The sequence below is a fragment of the Nomascus leucogenys genome, chromosome 12, assembly GCF_006542625.1.
Source record: "Nomascus leucogenys isolate Asia chromosome 12, Asia_NLE_v1, whole genome shotgun sequence".
In the NCBI taxonomy this organism is placed as follows: Eukaryota; Metazoa; Chordata; class Mammalia; order Primates; family Hylobatidae; genus Nomascus; species Nomascus leucogenys.
The window spans coordinates 50,836,284-50,853,036 of NC_044392.1; the positions used below are offsets into that span (position 1 = coordinate 50,836,284).

General features: G+C 43.5%; 1 protein-coding gene across 6 annotated transcripts in view; it reads right to left on the reverse strand.

Moving 5' to 3' along the window:
- Window positions 1–1,419: 1,419 nt before the first annotated feature.
- Window positions 1,420–16,753, reverse strand: part of RPRD2 (regulation of nuclear pre-mRNA domain containing 2) — a 117,410-nt gene continuing 102,076 nt past the window's right edge. For 4 of the 6 annotated variants that reach the window (XM_030824634.1, XM_030824632.1, XM_030824637.1 and 1 more), the window contains 2 exons: window positions 13,474–13,674; window positions 1,420–7,402 (listed from right to left, as the gene is read on the reverse strand). In XM_030824634.1, coding sequence (XP_030680494.1) covers window positions 4,629–7,402; window positions 13,474–13,674 — 2,975 coding nt within the window. In that variant the 3' untranslated portion in view covers window positions 1,420–4,628. The remainder of the gene's footprint in view (window positions 7,403–13,473; window positions 13,675–16,753) is intronic. The other 2 variants (XM_030824638.1, XM_030824635.1) reach the window with 2 other exon arrangements.

Below are 16,753 nucleotides of genomic sequence, written 5' to 3' on the forward strand. Positions count from 1 at the left end.
ATGACCCTCTTATAGCCTTGCCTATGCAGCCTCAATGTGTTATTACTCAGCAATTGTGAACAGCAGCTGACCGGACTTGTCCATACAGTTACTCATAAACAAGTATGAGAAACGCCCCAATACCCCAAAACCCATTCTGATGGTGTTTGCATTGCTATGTCTACATACATGAAGGAATAACTCATCCCTGCTATACAAGATTGGCTTACATTAAAAAAAAATTAGGCAGAGGAAATTATGAATAACATGCCCAGAAAATCTAATGAGGAAGTCTCAAAGCTGTTGCTTCTTTAGGAGTAGATACAGAAATCAGGTGGGCAAGTCAAGGTCCCAAGAGACAAGGAAAAAAGGGTGAGCCAGATTCCAGTACAGTGATACACCCTACCTGCTGGGTGTGTTCCCAGGCCACTGCTATTTAAGTGTCTGGTGACACATGTACGTACCTTCACGTAAGCAAAGCTGCTGTTTAGAGCCTTCTACCCTGCCAGTGACCCAGGCCTGGCCCAGATGCAGTGACTATCCCTTTTTACCCCTTAAAGCCAGCATTCCAACCCAGCCTCACTGGGTTATGAACAAGGGATGGGGTAAGACAGAAGGGTTCAGTGTGGCTTCTGCACAACAGATTGCCAATATGCAGTAAGGACAGATGTGGGCAAATAATTGGCCAGAAGGATCCCTGCTACCACCCCAAACCCCCAATTCTATGCTTGCTTTAAAAATGCTTCTTGGCTCACAGTTGCACAACCTTTTGAAGACATGCACAACAAATTATTAATACAGTATATCCCACTTCACCAACCACTCCCTCAACATCTAGAACTCACCCGACCCATTATCCCCTTCCAAAATCCAATTACACAAAGGATCAAACAGAAAACCCACAAGGCCATAAAGATCTTAGAGGCTCAGATTTGCCTTCAGTGACATTAAGTGCACGAGTCAAAGGGGACATCTGGAAAAGATCAACATGAGGGGAAAAGTCAACCACACAACAAAGGAAACCATACTTTATTAAACTGGAAAACAAAATACTGGGGACAAAGAGATTAAAAAAAAAAAGGATGTCTGGAAGAGAGTAAAGTGCAAGTGGTCACGAAGTGGGTGGTCTGTGGTATCTCTGTGTGTGCCTGAGAAATGTGTGGGCACACACACCACTACTCCCACCCCCATACCCTTGGACCAAAAGCCAATACAAACATATCTTCTGAGATATATACAGGCTTTTCCTTCTGCATTCTCTAGTTGGTTTCACCTTCGGCCCTGGACTTGGGCCTTTGCTGGAGAAAACTTAGGTTTTCCAACCACAGGCCTGCTCCACAAAGCAGCAGTTTCAGCTCCTGAGAAGTTCCCTCCTATTTGCACTCACTAGGAAGCCAGGGGCCCCTGGTCCAAGCCCGTCTCAAAGAAAAATGTCAAACCTTTCAAACTAGTTATTTTATTAAATGATATTAACACACATTTCAAAAGGATTTCATTGTTGTTGCTTCTAAAGTATGTACTTGTTTTGTTTTCCACACCGAACACGTGAGAATATCAATCCAACATATCTATTTTAGATCTTAACAGGCGCCCCCGCCCATTTAAAAAAAATAGTGGGGGAACTGGGGAAAGCAGTAATTTACAGCAGCTTCAAAACAGTAACAGCTGAAGCTCAATTCTGCAGGAACCAGTAACTTCAGGATTGAGAGTGAATATCCTGCCATTAGGAAGTTTATCGTATTCACATTATCTAGATAGGTTTGCTGTACCCATATATATCACAAACATTTTATTCCTGGTATTGGAAAGTATAAAAGTCCTATTCTCTGCTTATTTTCCCCTCCCTGGAATCAAACCAAATTCTATTTACTCTCAACTTTTGAGAGGGTACAGGGGAGCGGGAGAGAGCTCTCATCTAAGCTGACTGAGGAGTAAACTCTTTCAAAATACTTAAGGACCCTATTTCTGATACTGTGTCACTGAACTTTTAAGTGGTACTAGTGTATTCACAACCCCTACCAATTCTCTGTCTGTGATTTTACAGTGAGTACCAAGGACCTTACAACTTCTCACATTCTGCTTCCATATGAATCATGTCCTTGCTAAGACACGCTATGTTATGCTTTCTTCAAAAAATATCTTGTTTATTCATTTAAACTCAGGTTGAAATACAAAAGTCAGAGCATGGTCACGGAGTTTTAAATCACAGACACAGAAAGAATAAAACCTCTATCATGTTATGAATACCAGAACTGTCTTTTTTGTTTCACTATATCACATATATACACATTGTCATCTTCATTTACTGATGTAAATGTAAATTTTAAGATTTCCTTAAAATTAATAGCTGACAGTCTCATACAAATCCTCACTTCCATCCTAAAACAAATATATTGAGGATTTTGTGGCTTAAAAAACAAAAAAGTACCCCACAAAAACCCAACTCCTTAAAAGCCCATCTTTGAAACTGTACAACAAAGTCTTCCTTTCATGTATTAACCATCATACTTTTGAGGACAATTATCCCGCCCCAACGTTCAGGAAGCCACTTTCCTGACATCCCCACATTTTCCGATAAAAATTAAATGGTCAGAGAGCCTTTTCAAGTAAACACTACTTTTAGCTTAAACAAGAGCAGCAGAGAGAATTCACATTCTTTTATTCTAGAATGAAAAACATCCCATTTAATTTCTGCAAAAAAAAAAAAAAACTATTTCAATTTTGAAAGTCAAATATAATTTCCCCACCTCCCACCCCATTTTCTCTTATGCTTTTCCCTAACAAATGTCTTAGGACTCAATATAACTATACTTTCTTTTCTTTGCTACACTACATACCCCATCCCACACATAAGGTCATGGTATCATGCATTTTTGTGGGGAGAGCTACAGGGCAGAGGGTCGAGGAAAGAAAGAACAGTTGGCTTAAGACCAGACAGGCATTAAGAAGATGAATGACCTGCAGCATCCTAACCCCAGAACACATGGCAAGCCCAAATAAATAACAGAATAAGTTACGCAAAAACTCCCAAATCATGATGTGCACCTGGTTTATGCTGCTCTTTCTCTGAAAAGTTCATTCTGAGAGAATCATTTTCTGTCACTACATTGCCCACCCTCCCCCATCTTTAATAGTCCACTGGAGGAAAAAGCAACCCCATACTTCCTACAGTTAGTTCTATATTAACTTGGAAGAAAATATGAAACTTGCTAGAATTCTCTGAAAAACTAAACACATACTGTTTTACTCATCTAGCTGGAGATTATCAGTGAGTATGCCTTGGGGTAAGACACTAAATTAAAAAAAAATTGTAGTAAAGCAACATTTACTTTTCAGTGTCCCTAGATATAAAGATATAAACACTCAAAGTACAGTGATTGTCTATTCCCCAAGTACTAGATGTAGGAACACAAACAAGTCTTTCAGTCCAGGGAGAAGGAAAGCACTTATCTCGCATGTAAAACAACTAAGGGCAGAAATGGTCTTTATTTCCTATTGGGAGCGAGAGGTGGGGGTAAGACTTGAGCCTTGAAATGGGATAGACACGTGTGTATAATATAAAGGAAAATGCTACTGAATCTCCTCCTTTAAAATATCAAGAATAGGGGTGAATAACACGACTGAGGCAAGGGGAAAAGGAAGATAAAGACAAATATTTCTTTCTTTAATAGTTAACCTTTGTTGAAAGCCACCAATAAATATCACTTACATTAGGGAGGCACCGTGGTAAAATTAATGTCTACTTCTTATATTTAAAAAGGCAGGGATAATATTTCTGTTGCACCTTTGTATCAATAGTCAACTGTAGTGACTGTCTTTCTGGCCACGGCAGAAGAAAAACTGAGGGAGATAAAGTCAAAAAAGAAAAGCAAGAGGCATGAGCTTGGTGCAAGACATGTGAAACTACCTTGAAAACATTTCCTATTCTCTTGTTTACAAAAAACAGGCAGGTCACATCACACCATTAATGCTTCCTTTCCTTATTTTATATACTGTAGTCACTCCTTATTTTAACCTTGAGACTGATTTAAAAAAGATTTTAGGAGAAGGGTAAAGAACTAAACTTCAACATGCCTTTAAAAACAAAACAAATAAACCTGACAGGTTCAAGGTCTCCCACATTTCCTCCCTTGCAACATCTCTTGGCTGTTAGCAGGACACAGATACACAGGGAAGGGAGCCGAGCTGGCTACAGCAGTTACTAAGCTGCAGAGGGGACGGGAATCCTTCCATTGACTGCTCGATAAGCCAAGCCCAAAATAACATCCCAACATTGCACATGTAGTTATCTGTACTGATGGAAGTTTTATTTCAAATGTAGTAATACTCTTCAATAGATGGGGTAAAATAAAGATTGTTTTCCTCCCCACTCCCCAACCCCCCAGCCAAATGAAGTGGCTTTGGTTTTTTTTTTTTTTTTTTTTTTTTAAATACAAACAACTTGGGGAAGGTAGATAAGTGCAATGGGAGGGAGGATTGAATTGAATAGTAAAACGTAAGCATATGTGATTTCTTACTTTGGAAGAGAGGCCCTTTGTTATAATAAAAAAAAAAATCGAGAAAGAGAAAACAAATAAAAACAACAATAAACCAAACTCCTACTTCCAATGTTCTCTAGACTGTTCAAAATGCCTTTCCCTTGGTTTCCATCAGTACCTGGGAGGGAAGAATGGGCGTTTTGGTGCAAAGAACGGAGGGCCCCTAGCAAAAGGTGGCCTGGGTCTCTTTAAACTGTGAAACGGGTCTCTGCTGAGAAAAGGTTCCCTAGGCCGAAAGTCTGGCCGGGGACTCCGTAAGATCATACCACTCCGGCTGATGGTGTCTCTGTGTGAGGGACCCAAGGGGGGGCCACTGCTGCTGTTGCTGCCACCCCCACCTCCTCCTCCATGGGGTGGGCCCAGGTGTTCCAGAGAATGGGAGGGTAGGGTCAGGCTCTCTCGTACACGGCTAAGGCCAGGGCCGTTGAGGTCCCGTTGGGTGGGGCCCCCGTGGTCCCTGGGTCCTGGGAGTAACCCAAAATGCTCAGCCAGGGTCCCTTGAAGGAGGGAACTATGGTCCTTGGGAAATACTGCCACAGCCCCTGCCACTCCGTGCTCTGCCAGTGGTGGGGTTGGGAAGGGTACAACTCCAGAGTGGTCAACAGGGGGTGGAGGAGGGGGTGGAGCAGAAAAGGGGACACCACCCCCACCACTGCTGCTATGTTCCCCAGGAGGGGGAGGAGGAGGTGGGGTAGGGAAAGGAATTCCACTGTGCTCTCCAGGAGGAGGGGGTGGGGCAGCATGGGCCAGGGCTGCCTCCTTTGTGAAGGGGTTCGAAAGATCCACAGAGGGTAGATGAGTGGGTGCATCTCGAGAGAAGATACCACCATGATCCTTAGGAGGGACAGGTGGGGCAGATGATGGCCCCACTGGCTCTCTCTGGAAGGGTGTCCCATGTTCCAAGGGGGATGGGGGAAGATGATGCTCAAATGTTGAGTTGAAACTGTTGGAACGAAAGCTGCCGACACTCTCCTGAAATTGAGGTGCCCGTTCCTTGTATGGTGCTGTTTTAAAGCCAGTGAGGCCTCCGCTGCCCCCACCCCCAAGGGATGCCAACTCAGAGGCACTTGAAGGGCCATTGTCAAAAGAGCTACCTGATGTGCTCAGATCAAACCAACCCACCCTTGAAGCCTCACGCCCATGTCCTCTATTTCCCTTCCCAGGAACTCGGATGGACTCTACGGTCTGGATCGGCTCCCCTGACATCCTCCTATTGGATGCATTGTGATAACCCAAGGTTTCTATAGGGGCCCCCTTTTCTTCTGTGCTATCAGGCAAGTCTAAGCAGGAGGAGGAGACGCGGGTTTCTATGCGGTAGTGCTCTTCTTGTTGCTGCTGATCAGTGGCGGTCAAGCTGGGTTGGGTGAGGTTTGAGAGACTGACACCATCACTTGGAGTGCCCTTGCTGGGGGCCTGGCCAAAATGCTTATCATCTGAGGGCTTACGTGAGGCGTTTTTAAGCATATTCTTAAATTCAATCGTCGACGTGGTGGAAATGGTGGAGGCCAGGACTTTCTCCACGCCTGATGTGGGTGGATGACCCGTGGGAGCGGCAAGGGTGTTCTGCGGAGAGAAAAGGGAACGATGTGGGACTGGGTGAGGAGAGTCTGGGTACTGCTTCTGTGGCAAACTGAGATGCCCAGTGGTAGATTGAGACAAGCTATTGTGGTTGGAGTCAGGGGTGAAAAATGAATCATTCTTACTCGGTGATGGTGACCGGTCAGACCCAGGTTCATTCCCTCTTACGCTGAAGGCGCCAAATAGCCCAGGGGAAGATGAGAGACGGTCACAGTTCTCACTAGAGTCCAGGAGGGCCCTTACAGATGGAGGGAAGGCAGACTTTACCGCAAATTCTTGGGCTCTGTGGCTATAACTGGACAGAATTGGCTGGTACTCGGTGGTATCAGACAGCTTGCTTGATTTCAGGATAGATTTGGCTGGTTTCTTCTCTAGGTTCATCATGGCAGAGGGTGGAGGCCCTGAATACTCAAAATCTCGGTAATCTTCATCTTCTTGGAAAGAAGTATCTGGGTAGAACTTTTCCTGTGAAGAGTCCATCAGGGAAGATGGTCTCTCCATTCCATCAGAAGGCTGCTTATAGGGAGATTCACTGCCCAGACCAAAGGGTCGATATGTAGATACAGAATTGGAGAGCTCCCGGGGGTAGCTTTCATCTCTCCCAGGGGGTGGTGATCTTGTACTGCTGGGTGTTGAGGAACCAGGGCTAATGATCTTAGAAAGCAGGGACATAGTATCTACACTGCTGGATGTTGGCTTGTCCATCATCTCATCCTGGGTGGGTGTCCCACTCCGTTCATCCCGTACAGGGGTTCCATCAATGTTGTCGATTGAGGTGCTAGTAGGGCCACGCTGGAAGTCTGAGGGATGGCTCTCTGATGGGGCGCTGGACCCCAAACTGCTCAGGATTGGGATGTTTAAGTTTAAGCCACTGAAACCAGGATTACCTTTTAAGAAGTTGTGGATCTTCATTTCCAGGCTTGGGGAGGTGGACTCTGACTCCAGCTTTGGCTTGGAGACCTCTGAAGATTGGCACATGGTAACTTCAGTAGGTGGGGCAGCAGGGCTAGTATTGTGGGTAGCTGTAAATCCCAAAGAGTTGGAAGGTAGTTTAAAGGTAGTGCTTGGGAGCCCTGGGCTTTGCCCAATTGAGGCCTTGCTGGCTGAAGTTGAAGAGACTTCAGAAGTTGATGAGTTAGGAGAATAGCTGAAGCTTTTGGGAATAAAAGGTTGGGCACTGGAGGGCAGATTTCTTCCCTTTATGGTAGAGACTGTGGTGTTGGCAGGGGAGGCTGAAGTGCTCTGTGAGGCAGCTTCACTGGCTGGAACTGGGTTCCCAGTAACACTCTGAAGTAAAGATGACAGGCCTGTAGAAACAAAGATTAGAGGGGTTAAAAAGAACAACTCCCTACCATACAATGCAAACAATGAAGGCTAATCAGATATTCTCATTCATTTTGGTGGGAACCAGATAGACAAAGTGTAAGGCCAAAAGGAATACAGACCAAACAAGCAATGGCTAAATGTCACAGAAAATACAGCGCCTATTTATCAATAAAGAGCAAATCACTGAAATGTTTCCAGTACAGTCCAGAAATAAGCCCAACATGGCACAATAAAAGGCAACAGGAAGGGGGAGATTTTAATGTCAGAATCATTCATAGTTTAAGTTAGGCAAAGCAGGAAAAGAAAGGAGGCAAAATTATTCTTAAAACAACACTTTAAGCCAGTATTTCTTAATGTTTGATCTGTGGAAATGTTTCTCTAAATGCAAACAGATCTGTTCTACCTTTCCTGTCCAACCTTCAAACCACAATTATCTCTAATAAGTTAATATACATTGTTATTTTCAAGCGGGAGACAGGCAAATGCAAATTTCAGAAATTTATCTGAACAGCAAACACCTTTTTCAAGAAGCATCTCTTGGTAGACTGTTGTTACTTTTTGAAAAACAATGCTTTCAACCATCCGTTTTGGTTGTAAAATGTAGCTATAATAAACATACACCACAAAGACTTACAAAGACAGACCACCAGGGACACTGGTCCTTTCACAAGAAAACACACAATCCCCATTTTATAGCGTGGAAAACCCAAGGATTATTTAGTCCAGATTGACAATGATGAAATTTAACTGTGTTCACTGACAGTCAAAACTTTCTCAGAAGCACTGAGAAAGAATTCTTTGGGGCAAAGGCTGAAGTTCAACAAAGCAAACTGTTCCTGTAGAAAATTTTTTAGAAAAATATTTGACAAAAAGATAACAGAAGGTTCTATGAATTCAATCATATTTTAAAAAATTTACCCAATTTCTGGTCACAAATGAAAACTTTTGGCTGGGCACAGTGGCTCATGCCTGTAATCCTAGCATTTTGGGCAGCAGAGGCAGGAGAACGGCTTGAGGCCAGGAGTTTGAGACCAGCCTGGGCAACATAGTGAGAATCTGTCTCTAAAAAAATTTAAAAATCAGCTGGGCATGATGGTGCATGCCTGTAGTCCTAGCTACTCAGGAGGCTGAGGCTGGCGGATCACTTGTGCCTAGTTCAAGGTTACAGTAAACTATGACTCTGCCACTGCACTCCAGCCTGGGTGGCAAAGTGAGTCTCTGTATTTAAAAATGAATTAATTAAAAAAATTTTAATATACATTTCACCCAAATTTATAGCTTTTAGTCACTGAATACACTAAAATTGTTCCTTAATAATTATATGATTAAAGAAAATATTTCATGTGATACTTCAATTAATGTTTCTTCAAAATTTCAATTGTAACCCATATTCTAACAGATCTGGCCTAAAGAATTTCAGTCCCCTCCATCCTTGTAACATTTTAAAGCCATTTATTTCTAAATAATGTTGGATGGTCTTTATTGTTATCCAATATTCAATAACATCCAAACAACTGAAATAATGTTGACTTTAGTCATGATCCTCCTGAAGAAAAAAAAAATCCATGTTTCATTCCAAAAAGTTCCCTAGCCACATAATTAATCCCTCCTAATAGTTTCCTTTTTTTTTTTTTTTCCTTTTTTTAAGAGACAGGCTCTTGCTCTGTCACCCAGGCTAGAGTGCAGTGGTACGATCATAGCTCACTGTAACCTCACCCTCTTGGGCTCAAAAGATTTTCCTGCTTTGGCTTCCTGAGTAGCTGGGATCACAGGTGTATGTCACTATGCCCAGCTAACTTTTTTATTTTTAGTAGAGACAAGGTCTCACTATGTTGTGCAGGCTGGTCTCAAAATCTTGGGCTCAAGTGAGTGTCCCACTTCAGCCTCCCAAAGTGCTGAGATTACAGGCGTGAGCCACTATGCCCAGCCTGATTTAATTCTTAGTAATCATTGTTCTCACAAAACCCAGAAGTCCTCAAACACTAGCATGTGATATATGATAATGTAATATGATTTTTAGAAGACATTTCAGCATATTTTTCAGATATTTTGGGATAACTTCAAAAGAACATCTTTTTAAGACAGATACACTACTCAGATTTCTGGTAATAGGTAAAGTTGTCTCTCACCACTAAATATTACTGTTCTCCAATCTTTTTTTTTTTAATTATTTTTAAAAATTCTTAAAAACAATAGAGATGGGGGTTTTGCTATATTGACCAGGCTGGTCTCAAAACTCCTGGCCTCAAGTGATCCTCCCATCATGGCCTCCCAAAGTGTTAGGATTACAGGCATGAGCCACTGTGCCCAGCCAAAAGTTTGCTCTTTAATCATAACAAGTCATACTCTGCTCCTTTGCCCACTGAAGTCTCTTTTTTTGAGATGGAGTTTTGCTCTTGTTGCCCAGGCTGGCTCACTGCAACCTCTGCCTTCTGGGTTCAAGCGATTCTCCTACCTCAGCCTCCCAAGTAGTTGGGGTTACAGGTGTGAGCCACCACGCCCAGCTAATTTTTTTGTATTTTTTTTTGGAAAGACAGGTTTACCCTGTTGGCCAGGCTGGTCTTGAACTCCTGAACTCAGGTGATCCACCCGTCCCCAAAGTGCTGGAATTACAGGTGTGAACCACCACACCAGGCCTGAAGTCTCTCTTTTGTGTTATAAATCTATCAATACCTAGGGCTGTGGATGACAATCAGAACAAAGTTCTGGGATTTCGTTAACAGTCTTTGAGGAAATACATCTATTTAAGTTGCTAGATACAATCCTTTCAAAAGTCAAAGAGAATTCCACATTCCATAAGGAACCTAGTTCTGTTCAAATTTTGCCTCATCAGAAATTCCACATAGGCCAGGCACGGTGGTTCACACCTGTAAGCCCAGCACTTTGGGAGGCCGAGACAGGCAGATCACCTGATGTCAAGAGTTCAAGACCAGCCTGGCCAACATGGTGAAACCCCGTCTCGAATTGCTTGAACCCGGAAGGCGGAGGTTGCAGTGAGCTGAGATTGCACCACTGTACTCTAGCCTGGGTGAGAAAAGCAAGACTCTGTCTCAAAAAAAAAAAAAAAAAAAAAAAAAAAAGAAGGCCAGGAGAGGTGGCTCACGCCTGTAATCCCAGCACTTTGGGAGGTCGAGGCAGGTGGATCACGTGAGGTCAGGAGTTCGAGACCAGCCTGGCCAACATGGTGAAACCCCATGTCTACTAAAAATACAAAAATTAGCCGGGCATGGTGGTGTGAGCCTGTAATCCCAGCTACTTGAGAGGCTGAGGCAGGAGAATCACTTGAACCTGAGAGGCAGAGGTTGCAGTGAGCCGAGATCACGCCACTGCACTCCAGCCTGGGCAACAGAGCAAGTCCCCGTCTCAAAAACAAACAAACAAACAAATAAAAATAAAAAGGGAGAAAGCATAAAAATGTCAAACTCTCAAATTGTGCCTGATATTAATAGTACAACATGTGCTGCAGTCATCATCAATTCTTTATTGCTGATGCCAATAGATAGGGGCTGTGGATTATTACTTAACACTATTTAGTTCTGTGTAACAAAATTCTTCTGCACCTCCAGACAAAGCTCACTATAATATGCTTGAATGATCCACTTACATAACAGTTTAGGAAACTGTTTTATACCACTCCTTTCATAGAGAGCAGGGTTTCTCAATCTCAGCACCACTGACACTTTGGGCTAGATAATTCTTTATTGTTGGGGCTGTCTCACACATTGTAGGATATTTAGGAGCATCCTCCTGGCCTCTACTCACTAGAGGCAGTAGCACCCCTACCATTACCCCAGTTGAGACAACTAAAAAGGTCTCCAGATATTGCCAAGTGTCCTCCCTGGAGGCCTTTGGTTGAGACTACTGATATAGAGTAAATCGCTACACTGAATATATTGTCCTGGTATTTGTAATTAATTTCATAATTATACTACGGTACTTAAAAAGGATTTCATTGGTATCTGGAGCATAAGAGAGTAGAGAGTAGGAAAGATTTATGAAAAAAGGTTAGAAACAGGCAGTGTCATGCACAAAACATAATTAGTAAAGCTGAACAGAAAGGGTCAAATGAGAGCGATTATAGGTAGATGAAAACAAAAATACTACATCTAAGACTCTAATAAAATAATAAATAATGAAGCCTCTATAAAACATTAGGACACAAAAAAAGATATATTCATGTCTCAAAAAAAATTTTTTTTTTTTTTTTGAGGCAGGGTCTCATTCTCTAAGGCAGGGTCACTTAGGTTGGAGTACAGTGGTGTGACCACAGTTTACTGCAGCCTTGAACTCCTGGGGTCAAGTGAATCTCCTGCCTTAGCCCCCTGAGTAGCTGGAACTACAGGCATGCACCACTATGCCCAGCTAATGTTTTTTTTTTTTTTTTTTTTGAGACAGAGTCTTGCCCTTTTGCCCAGGCTGGAGTGCAGTGGTGCGATCTTGGCTCACTGCAACCTCCGCCTCCTGGGTTCACAACATTCTCCTGCCTCAGCCTCCCGAGTAGCTGAGACTACGGGTGCCCGCCACCATGCCCGGCTAATTTTTTGTATTTTTAGTAGAGTCCGAGTTTCACTGTGTTAGCCAGGATGGTCTCGATCTCCTGACCTCGTGATCTGCCCGCCCCAGCCTCCCAAAGTGCTGGGATTACAGGCGTGAACCACCGCGCCCGGCACTAATTTTTAATTCTGTTGTAGAGACAGAGTTTCACTATGTTCCCGAAGCGTCATAAAAATTTTTTTTTTTTGGACTGAGGCTTGCTCTGTCGTCCATGCTGGAGTGCAGTAGCGTGATTCCGGCTTACTGCGATCTCAGCACACTACCGGTATGTGTCACCACACCTGGCTAATTTTCATATTTTTAGTAGAGACGGCGTTTCACCATGTTGGCCAGGCTGGTCTTGAACTGCTGACTTTAGGTGATCTGCCCGCCTCAGCCTCCCAAAGTGCTGGGATTACAAGTGTGAGCGACTGTGCCTGGCCACATTTTTTGATAATAAATGGACCCTTCCTACTGTCTTTAGCTTTGGTTAACATTAAAATTAATAAAACTCAACATATATAAACCTGTATTAAAAGCTGGGACTAATGCAGCCCCTAGGGTGTCATGGTGTAGGTGAAAGAATACTGAACTCCAGTCAAGAAATCTGGCTTTCAGTCTTGGCTCATACTGAATAGATAGATAGGTATGTGACCATAAGCAGGGCTTTTCGCCTTACTGAGCCTTAGTTTCCTTACCTGAAAAGTAAGGGATTAGACTAGATAATACTTACTCTCTTTCAGTTTTGACATTTAATAATTCTTCAGATGTCAGTTCATAGATGATAAATATAAAAAGAATAGGAGGGGCACAGTGGCTCACGCCTGTAATCCTAGCACTTTGGGAGGCTGAAGTGGGTGGACTGCCTGAGGTCAGGAGCTGGAGACCAGCCTGGCCAACATAGCAAAACCCTGTCTCTACTAAAAATACAAAAATTAGCTGGACGTGGTGGCGGGCACCTGTAATCCTGGCTACTTTGGAGGCTGAGGTTGCAGTGAGCCGAGATTGGGCCATTGCACTCCAGCTTGGGCAACAAGAGTGAAATTCGGTCTCAAACAAACAAACAAAACAGGATAATGACCCCAGGCATGGTGGCTCATGCCTATAATCCCAGCACTTTGGGAGGCCAGGGTGGGTAGATTACCTGAGGTCAGGAGTTTGAGACCAGCCTGGCCAACATGGAGAAACCCCATCTCTACTAAAAATACAAAAATTAGCCAGGCATGGTGGTGCGGGCCTGTAATCCCAGCTGCTAGGGAGGCTGAGGCAGAAGAATCACTTGAACCAGGAGGTGGAGGTTGCAGTGAGCCAAGATCGCTCCACTGCACACCAGCTAGGCAACAGAGTGAGACTCCATCTCAAAAATAAAAAAAATTAAAAAAAAAATAAATAAAAAGAATAATGAATTAACTGTGTTATACATTTTATGGCTCTGGATTCATCAGAAATGGAATCCAGGATTAATTTAAGCCAGAGACAAACATTCACAATTCAAGTCCCTCTGGCACATGTCAGTTACCTTGCAGTGCAGGGGCTGACTGTGTCTGGGTTTTGGAAAGTGCAGACAGAATGCTCTCTGGGGTGATCTCCACCTTGGAGAGGATATTTGCCAGAGGGTTGTGAGATGTTGTCGTGGCAGGTGCAGGTGTTTTCAGGCCACTGGTGAGGTTGCTGGGGCTGGTGGGAGTTCCTGGAGAAGGTCTTGATGCAGGACTGACCCCTGGTGGCAGAAAGATGAACTCAAGAAAATGCAATTCAAAATGACTTCAATTCCCGATACTTTCCCCTCACTTCAATGAATTTGATATATTTAACAGGAATTCTTCTGTGGTTGATCCACAAATGGTCCATCATAACATGACATGTACAAAAAAAAAACCCTGAAAAGATGATTTCCTTTTACTTGGAACATCATTAAAACAAACAAGTATTGGCTGGGCGAGGTGGCTCACACCTGTAATCCCAGCACTTTGGGAGGCCAAGGCAGGCGGATCACCTGAGGTCAGGAGTTCGAGACCAGCCTGACCAACATGGGGAAACCCCGTCTCTACTAAAATAAAAAATTAGCCGGGTATGGTGGCAGGCGCCTGTAATCCCAGCTACTCGGGAGGCTGAGGCAGGAGAATCATTTGAACCCAGGAGGTGGAGGTTGTAGTGAGACAAGAGTTGAGACACAGTGAGACTCTGTCTCAAAAAAACAAACAAGTATTAAGTGATTTTCATAGTTTTGAGAGCCCCAATATTTCTTATTTATTAAAAAAAAAAAAGAGACAGGGTCTTGCTACATTGCCCAGGGTGGTCTTCAACTCTTGACCTCAAGTGATCCTCCCACCTTGGCTTTCCAAAGTGCTGGGAATTACAGGCATGTGCCACCACACCTGGACAATCTTTTTTCTCCATCAAATGGCACCTACAGTTCAGAGCCCTGTAGGTGCTCAATAAATACTGCTGGCTGACTGGATGCTGAGAGCCACTGCAGTTGTATAACTCAGCCACTGCATAATTTTATGTGACTGGTAAGTTATGTGCTTTTGAAATAGCTTTTAAAATGAGATTATTTAAGAAATTTCCTTTATATTTTTACATTTAAAAACACTGGGTTGATCTTTAACACAGGAAATAAAATATATAAAGAGAAAAACATTTGATATTTTAAAAAAGATAAATATGAACAGGTATTTCACAAAGAAGTGACAAGCAAAGGAAAAACATTTTTAACATCTTTCATAGAAGAAATGGAAATTAAACAACTTTTTAAGGTTGGATTTGTAGACTGCACAAGGCAAGTAACTGGAGAAGGTAAGGAACAACAGAAGCTTTCATATATTAGTCATATAAAATAGCACTTTTTTGGATATCAATTTAGTTATAATATATTAAAAGACTATTTTTATTTAGTTTTTGAGATATGGTCTCACTGTGTTGCTCAGGCTGGAGTGCAGTGGATATTCACAGGCGTGATCACAGTGAACTACACATCCTGGAATTCCTGGCTTCAAGTGATCCTCCTGCCTTTGCCTCCTGAGTAGCTGGGACTACATGGTATCCCACCTTGCCTGGCAAAATTTATTTTAAAAATTTCGGGCTGGGTGCAGTGGCTCATGATTGTAATCCCAACATTTCAGGAGGCCAAGATGGGAGGAACGCTTGAGCCCAGGAGTTCAAGATCAGCCTGGGCAACATAGTAAGACGCTGTCTCTATCAAAAAACCCACAAAACTTAGCCAGATGTGGTGGCGCACACGTGTGGTCTGAGCCACTCAAAGGCTCAGGTGGGAGGATCACTTGAACCCAGAAGTTTGAGGTTACGGTGAGCCATGACTGCACCCCTGCACTCCAGCCTGGGTGATGGAGTAAGACCTTGTTTCAAAATAAATAAATAAATGGCTGAGTGCGGTGGCTCACGCCTGTAATCCCAGCACTTTGGGAGGCTGAGGCGGGCCGATCACGGGGTCAGCTGGGCATGGTGGCAGGCGCCTGTAGTCCCAGCTACTCAGGAGGCCGAGGCAGGAGAGTGGCGTGAACCTGGGAGGCGGAGCTTGCAGTGAGCTGAGACAGCGCCACTGCACTCCAGCAGCCTAGGGGACAGAGCGAGACTGTCTCAAAAATAAATAAATAAATAAATAAATAAAATTCCATTAAAATGGTTTTATATACTTAACCCTTTTAAAGGGTTATTCATAAAATTTTTATCATTTACAGTTTGTTTGTTTTTTTGAGACAGAATCTTGCTCTGTCACCCAGGCTGCAGTGCAGTGGCTCGATCCTGGCTCACTGCAACCTCTGCCTTCTGGGTTCAAATGATACTTATGTCTCAGCCTTCTGAGTAGCTGGGATTACAGATACGTGTCACCACAGCTGGCTAATTTTTTCTTTTTTTTGAGACGGAGTCTTGCTCTGTTGCCCAGGCTGAAGTGCAGTGGCGTGGTCTTGACTCACTGCAACCCCCGCCTCCCAGGTTCAAGCGATTGTCCTGCCTCAGCCTCCCAAGTAACTGGGACTACAGACGCATGCCACCATGCCCAGCTAATTTTTGTATTTTTAGTAGACAGGGTTTCACCAAGTTGGCCAGGCTGGTCTTGAACTCCTGACTTCAGGTGATCCGCCTGCCTTGGCCTCACAAAGTGCTGGAAATACAGGAATGAGCCACCAAGCCGGGCCTAATTTTTTTTTTTTTTTTTTTTTTTTTTTTTGAGACGGAGTCTTGCTCTGTCGCCCAGGCTGTGCAGTGGCGTGATCCTGGCTCACTGCAAGCTCCACCTCCTGGGTTCACGCCATTCTCCTGCCTCAGCCTCCCAAGCAGCTGGGACTACAGGTGCCCGCCACCATGCCCGGCTCTTTTTTTGTATTTTTAGTAGAGACGGGATTTCACCATGTTGGCCAGGATGGTCTCAATCTCTTGACCTCGTGATCCACCCGCCTCGGCCTCCCAAAGTGCTGGGATTACAGGCGTGAGCCACCACGCTCGGCCATAATTTTTGTTTTTTTAAGTAGATGCGGTTTCGCCATGTTGTCCAGGTTGGTCTCCAACTCCTGGCCTCAAGTGATCCACCTGCCTCCACCTCCCAAAGTGGTGGGATTGCAGGCGTGAGCCACCACACCTGGCCTATAGTATTCTTCATAACAGTAAAAAACTGGAAACATACTAAGTGCCCAATAATAAAGGATTAGATAAGTTACCAAATGCTATGCAGCTATTAAAAATGATGTAGAGAAATATTTAATGATTCATAAAAACATTCAAGATATGTAATCAACTTTTAAATAACTAGTTTTGAAACAGTATATAGCAATACACTT